We start from the raw sequence: 17,793 nt of genomic DNA, 5'->3' as shown, positions 1-17,793 counted from the left end.
ACAACCACTAAATGGACCTGCATGTCATCGAGGTCAAAAATGAGCTTTAAATCTCAGCCTTTTATAGACGCGTTTTTCTTGTATAGTTATTTTTTGTTTACAGCAGTCATGGATTTAACATGATGTCATAAGCTTTGGTTTGACAAAACCCAACTTCCCGAACTACTACTATGACTTTTTTTCCTTATAATCTTTAGTCAAACACTGAGAGAGTGCAGAGAGACAGACGGGCCTCTGGGTGTACAGTAAGTAGTTAGAGTCATTTACTGCCAGTCGAGCTTCAAGCATCATTAAATAGCAGAGAAATGGCTCCAAACAACACCCCCTCTTTGTTTCTCCCTCCTCGTCTTCTGCTTCTCCTTCAACACCCCTTCCTCCTCCTCCCCGTCTGCCCCCCCCGAAATAGAGACAGATTTATGGGGGAGGCCTGACACCTCGTCCTGCGAAGGCTCCGGGTCCCAGTGTTGATAACAGCAGAGAGACAGCAGACAGTAGTTTTCTCAGACTGCCAGTGGAAATATGGGTGTGTGTGTACAAGTGTATTGTTTTTGGAGGTTGTTTAAAGAACACCCTATCAGCACACAATTAGAGGGGACATGAGGGAGGGAGAAAGCTGTGTGTGTGTGTGTGTGTGTGTGTGTGTGTGTGTGTGTGCGATAAGAAAAAGAGAGAGGCCTTTGTATTACAAGCTCCTGCAACAATGCCAGACAGACAAATAGAACAACTGATGACTGATGAAACACTGAGGTCCTGGTAATAAACTGTAGTTTGCAGGTCAGCAGACTGTCAGCGGTAAAGACCTTTAGACTCAGTGCTCGTCTGTGTGACTTCTTTGTTTTCTGAGATATATTTGTATCTTTGCAATATCTGGATTGTTCAGACGATCACGTTCCCCAGAGGATGAGTCCTACTGACTTTTTGTCTGACACGGTTAAGTTTAATTTGTCCAGTACCTTGGTGTATGACCAAATGCTTGCAAAACTAATGACAACTATGACATATTTTAACCAAATATCGTACTTCAAGCAGCAACCTCCAAGAATGAAAAAAAAAAAAAGGCCGGTGCGGATGTGCCATAAACTCATAAACTGCAGTTCCTCTAATGGCCACTTGAGGCTGACTATGCAACAGTGTAAATCCCCATAGACTCCCATGTTAAAATGCCCAACTTTACAGCAGAAATAAACATGTTTTGGCATCTTAAGTTAACTTTTTTTATAACTCACCCGTTTACTTTTTATTGAGGCCCAAAGTTGTGCATATTTAATGGCAGGGCAAGATCAACAAACACACTGAGACACAGGTACACTGATCTGTGATATGGACCATACCTTTGTCACACAGGTGACGATGATTAGATGATGATGTTGCACCATTAGGTGAGGCACATCACAGTCACACAGCTGACAGTGGTTAGATAATCATTCCACAGCATTAGGTTGAGCCAAGAAACAATTTTGAGGCCCTCAGTAAATGTGTTTTATGACATATAACATGAACACACGCTGTCCCTGGTTAGATTCGGACCAGAGAGACCTTTGTCAGCTCTCTGTCTCTCTGTGTTTCCTGTTCAACTCTCTACTCTCAGCTCTCTAAAAAGTCAAAACCGCCAGAACAAGACTGTGTTGAAAATCACATCTAGAAATCTTGGGGCTTCCAATCACAAAAAAGGATTTTCGAACGACATTTATGATGTAAAGAAATCTCACTAAATCAAAATGTCAAAATGCAACATGTAATACCTTCAAATATAACTTCACTTTTTCTCTCCCAGCATGCAGCTGTCACCCGTTGGGCTCTATGCCCTTCCACTTGGCCGACGGCTCACTCTGCGACCCGTCCAACGGAAACTGCATCTGCAAGCCTGGAGTCGGCGGAGCCCACTGTGACAGGTGCATGGTGGGATACTGGGGCTTCCATGAGTATGGCTGCCGTCCATGTGACTGTGCAGGAGACTGTGATCCATTTACTGGAGACTGTATGTTTGGGTGAGTAAAAGTTATCCTTTTAGAAATATACACAGATGAAGAGTTACTGATATTTATGTTTTATTTTGTTTAAATCTAAAATCTAAGTAGCACACTACGTAGAACTTGTTGGTATGATTTTTATGTAAATGGTAACACGAGGGAAGAGGATTAATGTAGTGCTTAAAACTCAGTCAGCGACCTGGTACAAATGAATGAAGATAACCGATAGTGTAAACACTGAACTTAATATTAACACTGAGAGTGCCCCAGTTTACAGTTTCTCAGTTTACCAGTTTTTAGAGGTGGGTGCCAAAATTGTCGGTGGCCGAAAAGCTACTTCCAGATTAGTTCTCTGCTAACTTGAATGTGGATAAAAATGATTTTATTGTAAATGGTAAATGGATTGCACTTGTATCACACTTTTCGAGTCTTCCAACCACTCAAAGCACTTTTACACTATATGTCACATTCACCCATTCACTCACACATTCACGCAGTGGTGGCCGAGGCTATCGTACAGGGTGCCTCCTGCTAGCCATTCTCTCACACTAACATACCAATGGACCAATGGAACAGCCGTTGGGAACAATTTGGGTTCAGTATGTTCCCAAGAACTTGACATGCGGACTGGATGGGAACGAACTGTAGATCTTCGAATTTGTGGACTTCCTGCCCTACCTCTGAACCACAGCCGCCCATTTTGCGGCTCTTCTAGACTTTCAAAAAGTTACTGGACCAAATGTATTGAATTCCAATAGTGAAACATGTTATTTCTCAGGGGTTGTGATGCTCAAAAAAAAAATCAGTATGAACTGATTTACAGATGTCTCTTACAAGTCTATGGGAAGTCCATGGGAAAAAATCTTTCCGGGCCCAATGGTAGCCTTGGACCAAGACGTTCATTGCATGGTTAATTGCATGAACGTCTTGAAAACGAACCCCGTTTTTCGTTTGGGGTTTCCCGGTCTACACCGATTCACGTCTCCATAAACATTCAAATCAAACATGTAGGCTCTAGCCTTGGACCAAGACGTTCATTGCCTCTTACTACCAATGTGCAATATACCTCCTAACCGCTATGGTGGCATTGTGGCGCAGTAGAAAGCCGGTGCACTCATTCATTGCAGGACGAAGAACAGGTGAAGAAAATTTCAAGACATCCGAGATAAAATGCATGTTTTATGAACAATAACGGATATACAAACATACGGCAACCCCCTGTACACCTTCCTAACATCTGTGCCTATGAGGTGAGTGCATTACATGTTTGATTTGAACGTTTATGGAGACGTGAATCGGTCTAGACCGGGAATCCCCAAATGAAAAACGGGGTTTGTATTCAAGACGTTCATGCAATGAACGTCTTGGTCCAAGGCTAGGCCCAATGGCATCACGCGAAAGACATGGAAGTTTGAATTCCACTTCAGCCCACTTTGTACAATAGCCTTCAAAGCCCTAGGCTTGGGCAGATGGATTAATTTTCATGTTTTCTCATGTTTGTTTTGCCTTCTCGGTCAGCACCAAAATAAGGTCCATTTAGGGCTAGGAAATATGGAGAAAATCAATCGATGTTGTAGGGTTGACCACTGGTGCTTTCACGAAATATTTACATAATGAGATTTTTGATAAATAATCATAAGTGATGTGGATATGATGACTGCGTGGGTAAAGACAAATAGTAGAACATTTACAGTCTGGTCAGTTTAGAATATTACATCACTGTACTGTGATGCAACCTTTGAAACTAGAAAAAGGCAACAATTCCGACATTACGATATCCAAAATCAAAGATGATATCTAGTGTCATATTGTGATATTGATATATTCCCCAGCCCTAGGTCCATTTAACATTTGTTTAATACAGATTCACATTAACATTCCCATGTCTGTGTTCATGCAGCTCTGATCTGGACCTGTACAACTTAGAGGGAAACTCCAGTGAGCCAGTGAGGATCTTCAGAGTTGACGAACTCTTCTCTGCCCTCCACTACTCAGGTGAGATACAGAGACTGACTGTGTGTGTGTGTGTGTGTGTGTGTGTGTGTGTGTTATTCGTCCTCCTCCACAGTCCAGTGACCAAGCATTAATGGTTAAGTAATGAAAGTCTTCATAGGGCCTTAGAAGGACATGGAACAAAGATGGATGTGTATGTGTGTGTGTGCATGGACAGTTTCCAAATGTCCCCTCTCTTAGTCCCCTCCCCCCCCAACCATGTAACTGCAGCTTTCATAGGCACATTCCTCACTGGACACACACACTGCTCTTGCATTCTTAGGACGCCATGCACAGTATCTGAGACCACATACACACACACACACACACACACACACACACACACACACACATCAGTTATGTTACAAATATTAATCTGTACCTGTCCCCTGCAGAGAAGTGCGAGTGCAAAGAGCAAGCCCTGACCAACAGTAAACTCTTCTGCACCATGAATTATGCATACGGTAAGAACTTTTTGCATTCCTCTCGTCTTTGTCATCGTTCTTTTATGATTATTAACATTACTGACACCTGTGTCTCTACCTGACTCTCAGTCCTAAAGGTGAAAGTCCTGTCAGCCCACGATAAGGGCTCCCACGCCGAGGTCGAGGTCAAAGTTCAGAAGGTGCTCACTCAGAACACCAAGGTGAAGATACAGCGGGGTCGGGTGACTCTTTACCCCGAGTCCTGGACTGCACGGGGCTGCACCTGCCCCATCCTCAACCCAGGTCAGACTAACACTCTCCTATGAGTATATCCTCCAGAACAGATCAGAGGTGGAGGTTTTTAAAGGCCGATATCGAGTGTTTATGGTTACAAGTGGTGAAATTCACATAGAGCCTGTTTACACCTGCTATTAACATGCCTCTTGGGTGAGCTGATCACAAGTGGACAGCGTGCAAGAGACTACCAAGATGCATTGTGATACAGTCACTCAAACCACTTGACGAGGTGTTCTGTGACGCATTTGACCACATATCTATTGTAGTGTAAACACTACTTGTCCCCCAACAAGGACTACGTCATCACTGTAGGACATGAGGGTTGTTTTAACCATTTCACAACGAGTTGGACAAAGTGTTGTGTGACTGTCCATCATTTTGCCCCATGGTAGGAATTTCTAGTGAGCAGCTAGGGATAGTGTGGGTGTAATAACTGTGACCTTCTAGTGTATACAATACAAGTGGTCAGCTGGAAATACATGCTAGACCAGGCCCACTGTTGGGGGGTCAAAAGTACAGCTGGGTCATCTGTACTTACATGATAAATTAATTTGGTGTGGTCTAGATTTGACTGCACCAGGTATGACAGGCAAAGCCGACTGTGTCAAACATGACAAGCCCAGCACACCAGCGAATAAGACCCACTAGTCGGCTCAGTTTTTAGCCAAAGTGAAGATATTGGTATCATAAGCTAGACGGCCTAAGGCATCCAGTGGCACCAACCATAATTTGCTATCTTGTTGGGAAGGGACTAAATAATGCTCCAAAGTTACGTTAAATTTTGAAACCCAGAATAATCTGTCTTTTCATGGGATTTGTGGACAATAACAAAAATGTAAAACATTGAAACTCTTCTTGATGATGTACAACAAGATATCCTGATATAAAACAGCAAAATGCAAACTGTTTTAACAAACACATCCCAGCCAATCAGAAAAAAGAAGTATTTTCTGAAGCTTTTGCATAAAGGCTGGTAGCCTTGCAGTATACCTAACTTGTTTTGAGAAGCAGTCGGTACTTCATCAAAGCTGAGTGAGGTTTTTAAAACTGAAACAAGTGTCCCTGACCTTCGATGTGATTTCTCAGGTGTGGAGTATCTTGTGGCAGGCCACACGGACCGTAAGCAGAACCGCCTCCTGGTCAACATGAAGAGCTTTGTCAAGCCGTGGAAAGCCAGCTTGGGGCGCAAAGTCCTCACGTTGCTCAAGAAAGACTGCAACTGGTAGGCGGACTGTTAAAACACTGGAGGACAGACGGACACATGGACAATGTTGTGGATTTTCCCATCCTCCAGATGTGGAATTATTGAATTGCACAGGTGTGTGAGCAGGTTTTCAGGGGACGAACTGAGATGATGATGGAAACCCCCTTTAATACTCTGCTGTTGTCCAATGAGAGCTGCACCAGCTACAATTACACAGGACTTTATTTTATTAAGACATATCACGTCTCGCACATTCCTTTGTAGGACTTCTTTCGCTGTTGCTGCTGCGACTCAAGGAATTGAGGAATTCAGCGCTTTGGCCAAGGGATTTCTATTCTGAGTGACTCCCTCTGGACCCACTGTCACACATTAAAACACAAACAAAAACTGAATCTGCTCCTCTCTGCAGCACTTTAGCTTAAGATGGACTGAGGGAATATGGACACACAAAGAGAGGAAGATATAACACACACACACACTAGATGACCCCCCCCTGACATGGACTGTGGGTGGAGCCTGTCCAATCCCTATTGCGGTGGACGCACACACAGGCAGCAGTGGGTGTTAGTGTGTGTGTGTGCTGCTTACATAATGTGCAAAGCACCCAGAGTGACGCTAAACAAGCCATACAAGCCACTACAGGTGGATAAATCTTAGCCAGTCCAGGTGTGCCTGTGTTGAAATCAGAGTGAATGGGTTTTACCCCGAACGTGAATGTATTTGCCTGTTTTGCAAATGTGTGTGTGTGTGTGCATGTGAGACAGATAGAGAGAGTGTTTGAATGCAGAGGTTTATTATGAGCACAGTCCAGATTCAGTCCAGCTCTTAAGCTTTTCTGTAGGTTTGTGTACACTTTCAAAAACAGCCGTTCCAATGTTTATGATACAGCGTCATGTATACTGATTCATCTCATATTACACTTCATTCAGAAAATCCTTGTTATTCCTTCCTTTGTGCTCTTGTACAGTATTATTTGTATATATCTATATAAATATTATGTTCATCTTTCTCTGTCTGTTTAATTGTTTTTGTATGTGCTAATATTAAAGGATAATTACAACTCTGGTCTTTTTATTGGTTATGATAATGCTGTACTCGCTTTGCTGAGATTTTTGAACAATGCAACATCATTTAACAAAGTATAAACATAAGTACACAGGAAGACAGTCCAGACACTCCAAAAATATATAAACAAGGAAGGAAATATTAAGAAGCCTTTATTATCGTTCATATATTTTTGGAGTGCCTGGATTGCCTTCCTGTGTATCCTGTTGTTCTCCGTTTTCCATGAACACTCGACCTTCAGTTCAGGCAGGAACACTTAAGTCAAAGAAAACTTTATTTCCATCTGCAGTATTATACTTGGCGGTATGGCTCTGTTCTGGGGCCTCTCTGGCTTTCCACAGGCCTACACAGAAAGCCTCTTCCACGCTCCAACGTGTAAAACCTTAAGGGAGAGAGAGCAATGCAAACCACATGCAAACAAGGAGAGAGAGCAAACCTCCTTGCCCTTCCACATGCAAACAAGGAAAGCTTAGGCAGAAAGGTGAGTTGCAAAGCAGCTTGCAGAGGAAGCAGCAACAGTAGGCAGGCCAGAGCAGTTTAAATAGGGCGCCCTGAATGAGATTTACGAATTGGTTGCATAGAAAGGAATCGTGATCTATCAGCTGACTCCTTTCCATCAATCAGTGTGCTTCTTAATCAGTGTGCTTCTTAATCAGTGTGCTGTATTTCTTTTTCTTGCATCTATGTTCTTTTGATGAATTGGGATTTGAACAAAGCAAAACATTCAAATGTAAAAATGAAATAAATATTGCAAGCAACCTTTCCCCCACCCCCCAGAGCCAGTCTGCAACGCTAGGGCCCTGCCCGTGTGTGCCTGCCACCCAGCATACAATGCACCGGATCCTGATTCCTGTACCTACGGGTGGTGGGCCTACAGGGCGATGGCTCTATGTTATTTATTCGGCCTGAGCCCAGGGTCTTGTTCATGAGTGAGGATAGAATGGAGCATGAGATCGTACTGAAGAGGGAGCTGAACCAGAAGGTGAAGCTTTCAATTTACTGGTCCATCTACGTCCCAACCCTCACCTATGGTCATGAGCTCTGGGTAGTGACCAAAAGAATGAAATTGTGCATACAAGTTGCCGAAATGAGTTTCCTCGGTGGGGTGTCTGGGCTCAGCCTTAGAGATAGGGTGAGGAGTTCGGACATCTGTAAGGAGCTCGGAGTAGAGCCGCTGCTCCTTTGCATCGAAAGGGGTCAGTTGAGGTGGTTCTGGCATCTGATCAGGATCCTCCTGGGCGCCTCCTGTTAGAGGTGTTCTGGGCAGTTCAACTGGTAGGAGGCCCCGGGGCAGACCCAGAACACACTGGAGGGATTACATATCTCATCTGGCCTGGGAACGCCTCCCCCAGGAGGAGCTGGAAAGTGTTGCTGGGGAGAGGGACATCTGGGGTGCTTTGCTTGGCCTGCTGCCCCCCTACCTGGCCCCACATAAGCGAATAAAAATGGATGGATGGATGGATGGATGGATGGAAGCCAACTTTCCTCCAAATACGGAATATCTATAATTATATTTTTGCAGACATAACTTCACACAGCTGTTTGCTATGTAAAGATATAGTGGAGTAATGGCATCTTGAGTAGATCATGGTCTCTGTCTGTTATGTCATCCGAGCTTCTCTGTTCTTTCTTGTTGTAGACAGTCCATCCAGACATCCATGTTAGTGCATGTGAGTCCCATGGGTGTATCCCACTGGCTAGCGGATTGCAGTGACCTGACAGGACAGTGAAAGGACACCAGATCCGTCAAGTATGCAGGTGCTTGACCATGGAGGGCTCTGTAAGTGATGGTTAGAATCTTGTGCTGGATCCTGAAATTAACAGGGAGCCAGTGCAGGGATGCCAGGACTGGAGTGATGTGAGTGAACTTATGAGATCTGGACAGAAGCCTGGCGGCAGCGTTCTGGACCAGCTGGAGGCGGTCTAAAGTTTTATTTAGACAGGTGAAAAGAGAATTACAGTAATCCAGACGTGAGGAAATAAAAGCACGGATGATCATTTCTAGCTCGGAATAAGTTAACGTGGATCTGAGTTTGGAAATGTTTTTGAGGTGGAAAAAGCAGGAGCGAGTGACAGTTTTCATGTGGTCATCAAAGAGCATGGCCTGATCAAATGTGACCCCAAGGTTTCTCAACTTGGGGCGCACATTTGCACTGAGGGACCCTAAGCAGCTGGCCACTTTAGATTTTGAGGCATCAGGTGCAATAATTAAAATCTCAGTTTTAGCTGCGTTCAACTGAAGGGAGTTAGAAGACATCCAGTCCTTAATTACATTCATACAATCGTACATTGAGTCAATTCCATCGGTCCTATCAGGGTTAAAAGAAAAATATAACTGGAGGTCATCTGCATACATATGGTATGAGATACCTTCAAAATTGCTGATGACATCTCTGAGAGGGAGCATGTATAGCGTAAAGAGGATAGGCCCAAGCACTGAACCTTGGGGCACCCCACAAGAAAGGGGGGCAAACTCTGATTTATGAGGGCCAACAGCCACAGAAAAGGATCGATCAGACAGATAGGATTTAAACCAATGAAGAGCGGTCCCTGAGATTCCTACCCTGTCCCTCAGGCTGTCTAAAAGGATGTGGTGATCAACAGTGTCAAAGGCTGCACTGAGATCAAGCAGAACCAGGATAGTGGATTTACCGGCATCGGAGGCCATCATGATGTCATTGGAGACCCTGAGAAGAGCAGTTTCTGTGGAATGTAACTGACGATAACCGGATTGAAATTTATTTAAGATATTGTAACTGTTCAACGCTGTCACTAACTGGTTTGCAACTGCTTTTTCTAGAATCTTACATACAAAGGGCAGCTTGGAAATGGGCCTTGTTGCCTTGTTGCTGAGCAGAACTCTTCCCAGACACACTCACAAGAACTCTAAACAACAGTTGATATAACTGCCCAGGCCTTGAAATACTTCACATAAATTGGACAAAAATATCCTTATCACCCTGCTCTGTTTCTCACACACACACTCTCTCCGTGTCCCTTCAGATTAAGTCATCCATCACTCTCGCTCCCAAAACACTCTCCCCTACATTCACACAGCGCCACAGAATGTAGACCATAACAGAGAGGCCGGGGCAAGCACACACACTGTTTGGGTTTAGGCGGCCTGCGTGTTTTCCACTGCCTCCTCGCCCACTCGCCGTGACGTGGTTGGCCGTGAGGTGTGGACACATTCCTGGCGCGTCGAGCAGAGCTCCACGGCAGGCCGGGTCAAAGGTCCCTCACCTGTCTGCCGGCCTTGCCTCCTCAACGAGAGGTGAGCGGAGGTGGATGTTTTTTCACAGCTGTGGCCCGGATAGCCTCTTGTACCCACGTTTCCTCATTCACGGCCCATTCACAGATTAGTGGCAGAGGGGTCACGGCTCCTCTTCGTTTCTGCCAAGCTGTCCAGACAGCAGGGGATGGGGTGAACGAGTGCATACGGGAAGAGGAATGTGACTGGAAGGAATGCCTCGGTGCCAGTGGTGGGAATTAACTATGTACTCTTACTCAAGTATTGTAATTCAGGTACTTGTATTTGAGTATTTTTCCCATTTCCTGCGACATTCCAGACGGAGAGAAAATGACTTTTCACTCCACTACATTTATCACCCTGGTTATTTTACAGAACCACTGCGGAAGAAGAAGGTGCAACACGAAGACATCACTAAAAGAGCGTCAAACATCAAACGATGGATAACAATGTGGAAATATGTCAGTTATGTTTGTTTAATTAATTGATTTAAGAAATGTTACAGTCTTCTCATGGGTCAAATCAGATCTAATGTTTTTGTGTCTTCGGTAGACTTTTTAGCCACATGATTCACCTGCATCGCGATTTATTTCCATTGTACTTAATCACACTTTTGTTTTATCACAACCTTCTGGGATCGATTTTTACTTTTTTTACATTCTGGCATTTCCACTCAGTTTTTTATGCACAAACGAGCAGCAACCTCTGACGCTCAAAAATGAGGCAAACGCCAAACTGCCAAAAACTGCAATTCCTCTAGTGACCACTTGAGGCTGGCTCCAAAAAATCCTCTCTTGACATCATAGATTTCTCTGGTGTCCCTTTACGGCCCAGACACACCAAGACAACTGCTTCAGCACACATCGCCTGTATCTTATCTAAAAAGTTGCACTTGAACACACTGTAAAGATAACAGCCAATGGTCAAGCAGCAGCAGTTGGTGGTAGTTAGTATTCTTCATTCAGAAAGGGAAACTGGAAGACCGACGGGACAGAGTGGATACGCTAGATAGCCAGCACTTTAACACATCGCAGTATATCCCAACGGCGTCTGAGACACTGAACCTGGGAGTCTTTTACTGACACATCACAGCTTTTCCCAGTGGCATTTGTAGCATCAAACGCAGATATTTTGAGCCAAAACATGATCTTTTCCTAACCATAATCCAGTGGTTTTTGTGCCTAAACCTAACCACACCTCAGCCACAGTGTTGAAACGTAAAGTTTAAATGTATTGATTACAAAGCGATACACAAATGTAACGTATGGTTTGCAAAGACATACGATGCAAACACTTTCTGGCGACTGGACTGCAGAGTAAGAAGGTGTTTTATGTTTTGGGAACTGGCCTTGAAGTGTAGACACAACAGGGAGCCACAAACAGATGAATGGCTGTAGCTGAACACAGACCTCCCCTCTCTCTCTTTTTCTCGCTCTCAGTGTCTCCCTTGCTCACTCGCCCCCACTCATTGTCCCCAGATTGACTGGCCATTCTCAGCCTGTGATGGAGATGTCCTGTGGGGGGTTGCATGGTGTGGGAAACTAGTTGATGAATGAGTGTTTGGCATGCTTGCACAGATGCATAATTTGCTCCAGTATAGCTTATGTGTGTGTGTGTTATCGTAGTAATGGCGAATACATGTATGTGTGTGTACACGAGTGTGTGTGCCTGTATGAACACAATGCTCCGCTTGTGTTGCTATAGAATGGAGTTATGGCCTTTGTCCTGTCAGCATTCTTGCGTTGCTATTGGTCGTGGAGTGCATGGCAGCTCCCGCAGGCTCAGGGACAATAAACTTCCCCCCTACCTTCCCCTTCTCTCACAGGGAGTCACAATGCTCCTCTTCGGCAGCACCCATCACCCTGAGACAAACGCCCCGAAACTGGCCTGCTATGGGTGTCACAGGAGCACCCAGAGGTCTCAAGGAAGGCGGAGGGAGGGGAATACAAGCGTAAAATGTGAAGGGGATTTCTTCTCGGGAGTATGGTGAGAGGAAGTGTGTGCTGGATAAGTGAGTCATGTGGTCAGTATTATCCCATCAGCTGTGATTCACTTACAGAGGAAATGAGAAGATTATGGCACATAGGAAACCAGACTCCCTCACTGAAGTCCTTCACCTGAAAGTATCCAGCTCTGTCCTCAGAAACCATCCATGCTCTCTGGTTTTTACTTAATTGCACACAAAAACACACACGTGCATGCACACATGCATCAGGAATGTTTCTCTACCTGAAGATCATCAGAGCAAGCCAGAACAGGGAAGGTGATGTTGACATAGCAGAGTGATTGAAACGCTACTGCTGATTATTATACAGCCATGAAAACAAGGACCTCATCGAGTCATTATGAGCGAACCCACGCATCAACGTGACAACAGACAGTTTGGGAGGAAAAACAGGCCCTCATGACAAGCCGGGACGCTTTTTAAAAAACAGATTAACATCAGAAGCTGTCAAGTAGCCAACGTTAACATTCAGCCTCAGCAGGCTGAGGGAGCAGGCCTCAAATCTGCGAGCAGAAATTACAGGAGCGTGTTTGTTTACAGGCAAAGTAAAGCATTTCCCCCTGGTTTCACCGGCACCTGTGTTTTCACCCGCCACAAAACCAACAGCGTATCCAGCTGCGTTAACACCACCATGAAACCACCGGAATGGCTTCCTTTCACTGACATTATCAAACCACCGTTCAATGAAAACAGGTTGCAAAGCTGCATGTTTTTCCTGTGTGTGTTTGTGAGTTTCTATTCTTACGAGGTCCAGGTGACAGATGCTTTTGCAAAAGGCCTCAAGTTTCAGGTTCAGGTATGAACTGATGGAGATTTAATTACAATTATGGGTAAGATTATCTTGTTTTTACTTTACATCTTAAACAAACAGGACCATCTTTCTAATTGGATGGCACTGATGATGGATTTATTTGTCTAGTTCAGTCAAGCAAGACTTACTTTTATTTATTCAAAACAAAACATTGTCGCTTCCCTAAATATAACCTTAGGTGCCAGTAAAGAGAGCTACCTGCCATCAGGTGTTAAGATCACCCTCAGAATTCCCTCAAGGTGTTCCTGAGATATCGTATTCTTGAGAATGTGATGGACGCAAGATCACAGAAACCTATACTTTGACCTTTGACCAAAATCTAATCATTTCATTGTTGAGTCCAAGTGGACGTTTGTGCCAAAATTGAGTTAACTGCGTCAAGGTGTTCTTGAGATATCGCATTCACGAGGATGGAATGTATGTACGCTGCTGCTGGCACAGAGGCAAAAAACTGATTGGGGGCTGAATCATTTTATAACTCACCCATTTGAATTTTAATAAGGCTTATAGTTACGCATTATTAAACCCATGGCTGCTTTAAGTGTAAGGCTGTCTGCGAGGCTTCACCTCGGCTACTTTAAGTCACTTAAGTCCTTGCTCCTCCACAGCTCCACCCTTTTGTCCAAATATGGTCACTTCTGGCTCCAAAAATCCAAGATAGCGACGGCCAAAAACGCTGAAGGCTTCAAAACAAACCACAAACCGGTGGATGATGACATGGTGGCTACGTCTATTATTTTATACAGTCTATACTTGAAACGGGGAAACAGTTAGCCTGGCTCTGTCCAAATTTAATAAAATCCATCTACACATACCATTAAGTCTCACTGACTGACACAGTACTCACAGTAAGGAATTTTCGCACCATCGGAGTACTTAAAGTGATAGTTCAGGTTTTTGGACATGAAGTTGTGTGAAATGCTGACCATCTGTAGCTCTGATGTGACGGTGTCACTACTGTCAACGAGCCTCCTGCTCTGAGAAATCGCCCGCAGCTTACCGGAGAAAAAGTAGTTCTGAAGATATAAGGGGGACACGTAACCAAAAGGGTTTAAGCTACAAAAAAGTATGCATGTGTTTTGTTAGACTATTTCAATAATTTTAAAACAAGCTACGGGCGATTTCTCAGAGCAGGAGGCTCGCTGACAGTAGTGACACCGTCACATCAGAGCTACAGATGGTCAGTGTTTCACACAACTTCATGTCCAAAAACCTGAACTATCACCTTAAAGTCTGAAATATCACCTCAACGCAAAGCATTTGGCAGCGAACCCTGAGGTCCGAGCTAGCACAGCTTCTGATGCTAGCGCTAGCAGCCAGCCTTGCCATGCCACTCTCAACCAGGCGTTCAGATGCAAACTGAGTAAGTCTACCTGTGATCGACTCAGTGACTCCCTTGCAAAATGGACTGCAATGGACTGCAGTCCATTGCAGTCCATTTTGCAAAATGGACTGCAATGGACTGCAGTCCATTGCAGTCCATTTTGCAAGGGAGTCACTGAGTCGATCACAGGTAAAATGGACTGCAATGGACTGCAGGCAAGTTACAGTGGTAGAGGACATGGGAACAATTGTGTCCAAAATCCAGCAGCGTTACTACAAAATATCTGTCAAAATTCATTTGAATTGAATTAATTAAATTAACTTTCTTAATCCCTTGACAGCCCTAGTTGTCATTAAAAAAGGTGAAGACACTGACTTCAGGACACAGACACCAGTCTCCTGGATGAAAGTCCTGTGCTTGTTTGACCCATCCACCACCCCTCCTGTACAACCAATAGGGATCTCGTCCATCCCACTACAAAATTAAACAGACTTTGTCGCTTTTTATACCACATCACCTCACTTCCCCCTCTGCTCCCGATATAATTACTCCGGTCTCTAGGGGGCACTACCTTAAAATACACTTAAGTATGGCTCATAATAAGCTGATTGCACAGTCAATCTACATGGCTGTTTTTTGTTTTTTGTTGAGTGTCCTCGTTTGATCGGCTTGTTTGCTGAAAACAAGGGTTCATGAGAAAAAGTGACATTGACACATACTGTAAATATCCTGTAAAACCAAAACAATGAGCTAAAAGAAGCTCAAAGCAAGGTCAAGCTGCAACACTGAGCGATAAATCTCTGTTTTGTTTTAATTCAGTGCTAAACTAAAAACTATGAGTTAATGCAACTCTAAAGATGGAAGGCAGTGAGTCAACATGAGGATCTCAGAAGTATAGTGACAGAAAAATGTGTTTTTAAGAGAGTGCAGATGAAAAAAGGACAGGGAGGGAGACATGGAGGGAGAGTTAGCATGTGTGGACATGACGGCGGTGAAGGCCCGGGGACATAGAGGGAGAAAAACATTAGAGGTGATTCACAGGCATCGCATGGCACATCAACACATACCTCTTTCTCTAAGTCACTCACAAACGCCCCTTAATCTCTCTCACACACAAACCTCTGGTCCGCTGACACACACACATATAAAAACACACACCTATTACCACACTCCCCTTGTTCAGTGGGGGTTTAAGAAGGCTTGTATGGATCAGTTCCCCACTAATCAGTACATGAGAGGGATTCTTCACATGCATTCAGGTTGCGTGTGTTGAGATTAAAAGTCCTCCCTCGGGCGCAATTTCCTCAATGAAAACCACCTCCTCCCTTTATTCTTTCATGGAGATGTTTAATGTGAAATTACTGTAATATTTATACAGGGATTCACAATGTGTTGTAATAATAACACTTTATCAACTAAAGTATCTCTCTCATAAGCGTCTCTGATCCTCCTCCTCTATACTGACGCAATATATTCTTGCACAATTGATCACACAATGACTCAGTGTTTTCCCTGTTGAGACTTAAATTCACATAGCAGACATTAAAGTATTGTTGTATGTGTTATAAAACCTCTGGCATTACACTGATAGGATCTACATAGTGAGTGCCACCAGCCCCCATTAACCAGCATAAAGTGCTACACCTGCATCCCACACCAGTACACAGGACTTTAAAATACCTCCTAAAGGTACAACCACACATTTGTGATCCATGAAAGAAAGGCTTTCAGAGTTACAGGCAGTGGTAATCAGATATTTTACCTAAAGGGACAGTTCACCTCCAAATCAAATACACATATTTTTCCTCTTACCTGTAGTGCTGTTTATCAGTCTAGATTGTTTTGGTGTGAGTTGCAGAGTGTTGGAGATATCAGCCACAGAGATGTCTGCCTTCTCTCCAATATAATGGAACTAGATGACACTCAGCTTGTAGTGTCAAATAAATACATTTGAAAAACTCAACACCAATGCCTCTTTCCAGAAATCACGACCTGGTTACTCAAGATAATCCACAGACCTTGTTTTGAGCAGTTTCATGTAGGAAATAATTTCTTTCTAGACCGCACTGAAGGAAGCGTACATCTACTATTAGCTCACCTTGCACCCAGAGCTAGCTAATACAGCTCAGCCAAGGAGGACGCCATTAATGTTAACATCTAGCACTGTTACGAGCACAAGCCTCTCATCCATGAGTAGATGCACTCTTTCTTTTGCACAGTGATACAGTTGGCCAACACATTCTCACTCCCAACTCATCAAACACTGATGCTTGGTCAGTAGTCCTTGGTGTCAAACTGATGCTCTACCCTCCAGCGTCAGTTTTGGATGTTCAGGGACTACGTGTCAATTAACGCTTGTTACATGTATTGTGTTGTTTCAAAGTATGTGGTTAGTTTAAGAAAAAAAACAGCATGGTTTGACTTAAAATAATTCATTTGTGACTTACATAATGTCACATGACATAAGTCACTAGCATAGCATGCAACACTTACTAGCACATTACTGTGTTATTTAAATAACTCCACTGACTTTTGGTTTCACATGGGACACAAACATTGGGCTATTAGTTGAAAGTCTGTAGTTTGTTTGACCCATTTCTCACCTTTTTTACTGCTACAGTAGCCTGGGTGTCATCATATACAGCCGCTAAAGGGTGCCTCAGTGTGTCGGTGTGTGACACCAAGGGCCGTTGGCCTAGTGAATGTATTTGATTAGTTGGGAGTGAGATCGGTTGAGGTGGTGGGTGTAGTTTGGTAATAAGAAAGTAGTTCCTACCTGAAACTGCTCACAACAAGGTCTGTGGATTATCTTGAGTAACCTGGTCATGATTTCTATAAAGAGACACTGATGTTTTTCAAATGCATTTTTTGGCACTTTGAGCACCACAAGCTGAGTGTCATCTAGTTCCATTATATAGGACAGAAGGCAGACATCTTTACAGCTGATATCTCTAACACTCTGCAACTCACACCAAAACAATCTAGACTGATAAATAACACTACAGGTAAGAAGAAGTAGCTATGTGTATTTTTGATTTTGGAGGTGAACTGTCCCTTGAAGTAAAACTAGCAGTGCCCACCAGGAATACGTCTCTATTATGGTAAAGGTAAAGACCCTGCAGTAAAAGTATATATGTATTATGAACAAAAATACTTACATATTATATTACACATTTTATATTTTACTGTATGTTATTATTGATCTACTCCTCTATAGTTTCAAGATAAATATTGCATTTTTTAATCCAATGCTTTTATTTGACAGATGGAGGTACTTTGCAGAATAAAGATTTAACAAACAAAACATAAGATATGAACAATTTCTATAGATGAGACGACCAATAACCATCTTGATCAGCCTCAACATTAAAATGCTGCGTACACATCAATGCTTCTGTAATAATAAAGATCCAATTATATCACACAGACTATGATAACATAACACTTCAA

At 43.5% G+C, this 17,793-nt stretch overlaps 1 protein-coding gene across 1 annotated transcript in view; it reads left to right on the top strand.

Moving 5' to 3' along the window:
• ntn4 (netrin 4) overlaps positions 1-6,948 on the top strand; it is a 31,552-nt gene extending 24,604 nt beyond the window's left edge. The window contains exons 6-10 of the mRNA XM_033614846.2: positions 1,775-1,988; positions 3,871-3,965; positions 4,358-4,426; positions 4,517-4,690; positions 5,771-6,948. Of these exons, the coding sequence (XP_033470737.1) occupies positions 1,775-1,988; positions 3,871-3,965; positions 4,358-4,426; positions 4,517-4,690; positions 5,771-5,910 (692 nt within the window). The 3' untranslated portion in view covers positions 5,911-6,948. The remainder of the gene's footprint in view (positions 1-1,774; positions 1,989-3,870; positions 3,966-4,357; positions 4,427-4,516; positions 4,691-5,770) is intronic.
• Positions 6,949-17,793: the final 10,845 nt, after the last annotated feature.

Source organism: Epinephelus lanceolatus, chromosome 23 (genome assembly GCF_041903045.1).
Source record: "Epinephelus lanceolatus isolate andai-2023 chromosome 23, ASM4190304v1, whole genome shotgun sequence".
NCBI classification, from domain to species: domain Eukaryota; kingdom Metazoa; phylum Chordata; class Actinopteri; order Perciformes; family Serranidae; genus Epinephelus; species Epinephelus lanceolatus.
Note: the sequence above shows the minus strand (reverse complement) of the source record. Positions and strands in the feature narration are given on the sequence as shown.